The sequence below is a fragment of the Pterocles gutturalis genome, unplaced genomic scaffold (assembly GCF_000699245.1).
Source record: "Pterocles gutturalis isolate BGI_N339 unplaced genomic scaffold, ASM69924v1 scaffold31885, whole genome shotgun sequence".
NCBI classification, from domain to species: Eukaryota; Metazoa; Chordata; class Aves; order Pterocliformes; family Pteroclidae; genus Pterocles; species Pterocles gutturalis.
The window spans coordinates 22,079-26,100 of NW_010144374.1; the positions used below are offsets into that span (position 1 = coordinate 22,079).

Below are 4,022 nucleotides of genomic sequence, written 5' to 3' on the forward strand. Positions count from 1 at the left end.
AAAGTGTTTGCCTTTTATTCAGAAGACATGTTCCATTTCCAATTATACTTTTCCCTGTCCTTCAAACCAAAGAGCCCTTAGTTTCATAAGAGCACCATCAGTCTAACACAAAAAAAAGCAAACTAATCAAAACAAAAAAAGTTTAGTGATGTCATATAGCATAAAGAAACAAATACAGCTAATACATTAGAGAAAAACATTTACATAGTTATGTATGTTGCTACAAAACTGGTAGTATGCAATTAAAAGATCAGCAAGATTACCAGGTCTGCTAGATGTTTAAAGCAAGTCTACTTAGACTGTATCTATATCATCATGCTGGTTTTAGGCATGACTTTGCACTCAGGGATAGCTACCTCAATTACCCATGCTGCAGGTGGTGGACTTTCATACACCTTCCCCTACACCCAGCAGTGCATGTACAAGTGTCTCAAGCTACCTGTCCAGACTCAAGCAATGCTTGCAAAGCTGTAAAGATGAAGCCTATCGCTGTCTCCTCCCTATGAATATGGTATGACAGGGTTCATCTGCATATGCCTGGTTAAGAAACAAAATACAGTCAGTTGTGTACTATAACACCTTAAGTAACATGGAATCTTAGATTTTTAGAAAAATATTTTGTCAGTTCACAAGTAAAAACTATCACTATTACAAAACATCTTGTAATACTAGAATATCTAGCTTGGAAAGAATTTTGTTCTTATTGCTGTGGCATGTAGTTTTCAGGAGCTGCGTCAGCACAAAGATATTAGTGGCTTTCCCACTTGTCATAGTCAGCTTGTAAGGGTACTCATAGGAAGATACACTTTCCTATTTAAACCCCATACAATTTTCACATGTTTAGGCTGCCCTTTTTCCAGATGTGCATAATTGACATCTGACACTATATATATATATCAAAGTCTTGCCCAACTTAAATTGTTTCTTATAACAAATTTGCAGCCTTTAAACAAAGAACATTCACTCCAAAAAGAGTGAACACCAGCATCGACACCACCTTAGCTACATGTAAATCCTATAACTGTGTTCTGACAGCTATCAGATATTAACTCATTCATTTCATTTTGTTTAGTTTCTTCCTTATTCTCATGGTTGGGGTGTTGTTTTGGATTTCCAGCTCTTTTAGACCTTCTAAGGAAAAATTTTGCCAGTAAGTAACATAATTCAGCCACATTTAAAATAATGCAAATGCTGGACACAGCAATCATGAAGATAGTAAACACCGTCTTTTCAGTAGGTCGAGAAACAAAGCAGTCTACTGTGTTGGGGCAGGGCCAAGCATTACACTTCATTAAGCGAGGCATTCGGAACCCATCGTACATGAAGTAAAATGCATACATGAAGACTGCTTCAAAGACCAGTCTGAAGAAGATGCTGCTAGTGTATGTCCACCACAAGGAGCCCTCAATACGAAACCTCTGTGTTCTGATTTCTTCAATGTCTTTGTATTCACATTTCTGGTCTCCCTTTCTGAACTGCCTTTTCTTCTCATGCCTCCTGTAAGCTACGTGCATGGCCACCAGCAATGCAGGTGTAGAAACAAAGATCAGCTGCAGGGCCCAGAGTCTGATGTGAGAGATGGGGAAAAAGTGATCATAGCAAACATTCTTGCAACCAGGTTGCAGAGTGTTGCAGATAAAGTCATCTTGTTCATCTCCCCAGACTCTCTCTGCAGCCACAACCAGGATCATGATACGGAAGATGAACAGGACTGTGAGCCATATCTTCCCAATGCTGGTGGAGTGCTTATTTACACCTCCTAAGATGGTATGCAGAGCTCCCCAATCCATTGTCTTGTTTCAATTGTCTGACCTAAGGCAAGACAAATTAAAAAAACATTAATCAATACCAGAAAAATTCCATCAAGCACATGGTATAAAATAAAGGCAACATCATCATATAGTTGCAGCATATCCACTGGCTGTGGTAACATTTTGTTGATGCAGTGGGCTTACCTATAAGCTTTCATAAATAATAATCTAATTGCATACCAGCAGGTAATATTTAATTACTTGATTACACACATGGTATCACATCCATTCGACTTCTAGGTGTATTTGCCAACTGGAAACAGCCACATTAAGTAGGAAAAGCAGACAGGGCAAATTGATAAAAACAGCCTTAAATTAAAAGCTACAACTTCTAGTAGTTGGCTAACAGTAAGAAAAGAACATCAGCCATAAGTAAGGTATGTGTTATGTTAAAGAATATAGTGTTAGACAGATAGAATTCCTATATAAATTAAGCCGAGTTGGCCCATTCTTAGCTTTAGAGTGTAAACAACATTTTCATGAGACAGACCTTGAGGAACTGCTGCCGATGCTCTGCACCTTCTATGAGCAGGTCTGGATAACCTGCATTCACAAAGTTAAAGTGTGACTGCAGGGCTCTGTGTTGTTAGTTGAAGTAAATTCCGCAATAGCTTGAGGCAATGAAGGTGAAGTCTTGGTCATTACCAGTCTTGAGCTGGATGTTTAAAATTAGTGCTTAAAAGATTCATCCCAAAATTGCATTTCTCTCCGCTAATTACAAAGAGAGCCAAGGGTAACTAGACAAAGACTCCTTCATTGTCAATGCCTGTCAAGGTGATTCCCTCCCCCTTGTAGAGACATTTCAGAGACTGAAAGACTGCTGAAGTCAACATTTGAAGAGTTCAGACAGGCCAGCAGTAGCTCAGAGACTTTTCAACAGAAGCATATAGTTTCCAGTAGGTGAGTTTCAAAGTACTATGACTGTAATGAATCAAAGGGTTTCACTTTTGTCTCCCAGATACCTTCCCAGGAACACCACGATTGTCTGAGTTTGCTCAGCTTCCACAAACAGCCTTTCATAGAGAGCATTCACAGGCATTTCAGCCCACCCACCCCCTACTTCAGATGGATTTACAGAAAGTTAGTTTGCAAGCTACTCTGAATTCAAGCAACCAGCATGTCTTGTGCTTATCAGCCAGGACCCTCCAAGAGTGCTCACAGATCTCTTTGCTCTGAAGTTCCTCATGAAGGTTATAATTTCTCAACTTTGTTAATTCATTTTTATCTGAGAGACCATCTTTCTTTGGCATTTACAACAATGGGCATCAATAAGCAAAATCACATTTTCAAGGTTTTCTAGAAGAGAGCAGCCACTGGCAAAGGCCATCATATCCACCATGTGACAGAATTTTTAAGATTTTCCTAACTCTGAGCTGGGTCACATTGCATGAGGAAGAAAATGAAGACATTTCTTTGCAGTTGTCTTCCATGCCACACTCCCATTCTAAGTATTGTCAAAAACCTTTCTGCTTCACTGATTACATATAATTCTGATGTAAGTCATAATTCAGAGCATCAAAGCACACAACAGCTCAGGTAAAATAAGGAGATTTGATTATTATATGAATGCAAGGTTATCTTCTTATCTTGATAGGTTATTTTTCTAAGAAGAAAGTTTATTTTTTATTATCATATAGATGTATGGATATATACAACCCTATAAGGGCACAGGAAAGACTCTTAATAGCAGAGATACTTACAAAACATACTAGCCAGACTTTCAAATATTTGTTTCCACCCTTTTTTTGCCATTTGATTTCTCATCAGACCAGTCTTTCCTTCAGGATTTGCTTTGGAGATCATTGTATGTTAAACAGAGGAACAGTTATAGCTTGGTTTTTATTAGTGTTCTGTTATTATTACACACATACTGTAATTACAGTACTTAAAAAAATGACACTACAACTAAGTTTTATGACTAGAAATACTTATGCACACCCAAATATAAACCCTGTAGAAGACTGGCACCATGTAAACTGCAGTATTACACACATCATTCACCCATCCTTTAATTCCGGAAGACTCCTTGCCTTTTCTCATTGTTCCTTCTCCCCTGCCTGTCAGCCACCTTCTTGCAGTATGAAAGGCTGAGAAGTGGAACCTGTGTATCCCCTCTTCATAATCCCTGTTTCACCTCTTGCTGTATACCAATACTGCTGCCTTTCTGTTACCACAACTTCACAAGGACTTGTTTCAAATCCCTCCTTCCTG

The 4,022-nt window shown here is 38.6% G+C and overlaps 1 protein-coding gene across 1 annotated transcript; it reads right to left on the reverse strand.

The window, feature by feature from the left end:
* Positions 1-660: 660 nt before the first annotated feature.
* Positions 661-1,814, reverse strand: LOC104460728 (gap junction beta-6 protein). Its single transcript, XM_010085086.1, has one exon. It carries the CDS (start codon positions 1,788-1,790, stop codon positions 999-1,001), a length of 792 nt encoding a protein of 263 aa, XP_010083388.1. The 5' UTR covers positions 1,791-1,814; the 3' UTR covers positions 661-998.
* Between the last annotated feature and the right edge of the window lie 2,208 nt (positions 1,815-4,022).

Bases quoted from the DNA above. Each gene is read 5' to 3' on its own strand.
- LOC104460728 (XM_010085086.1), bottom strand. From the start codon at position 1,790: ATGGATTGGGGAGCTCTGCATACCATCTTAGGAGGTGTAAATAAGCAC.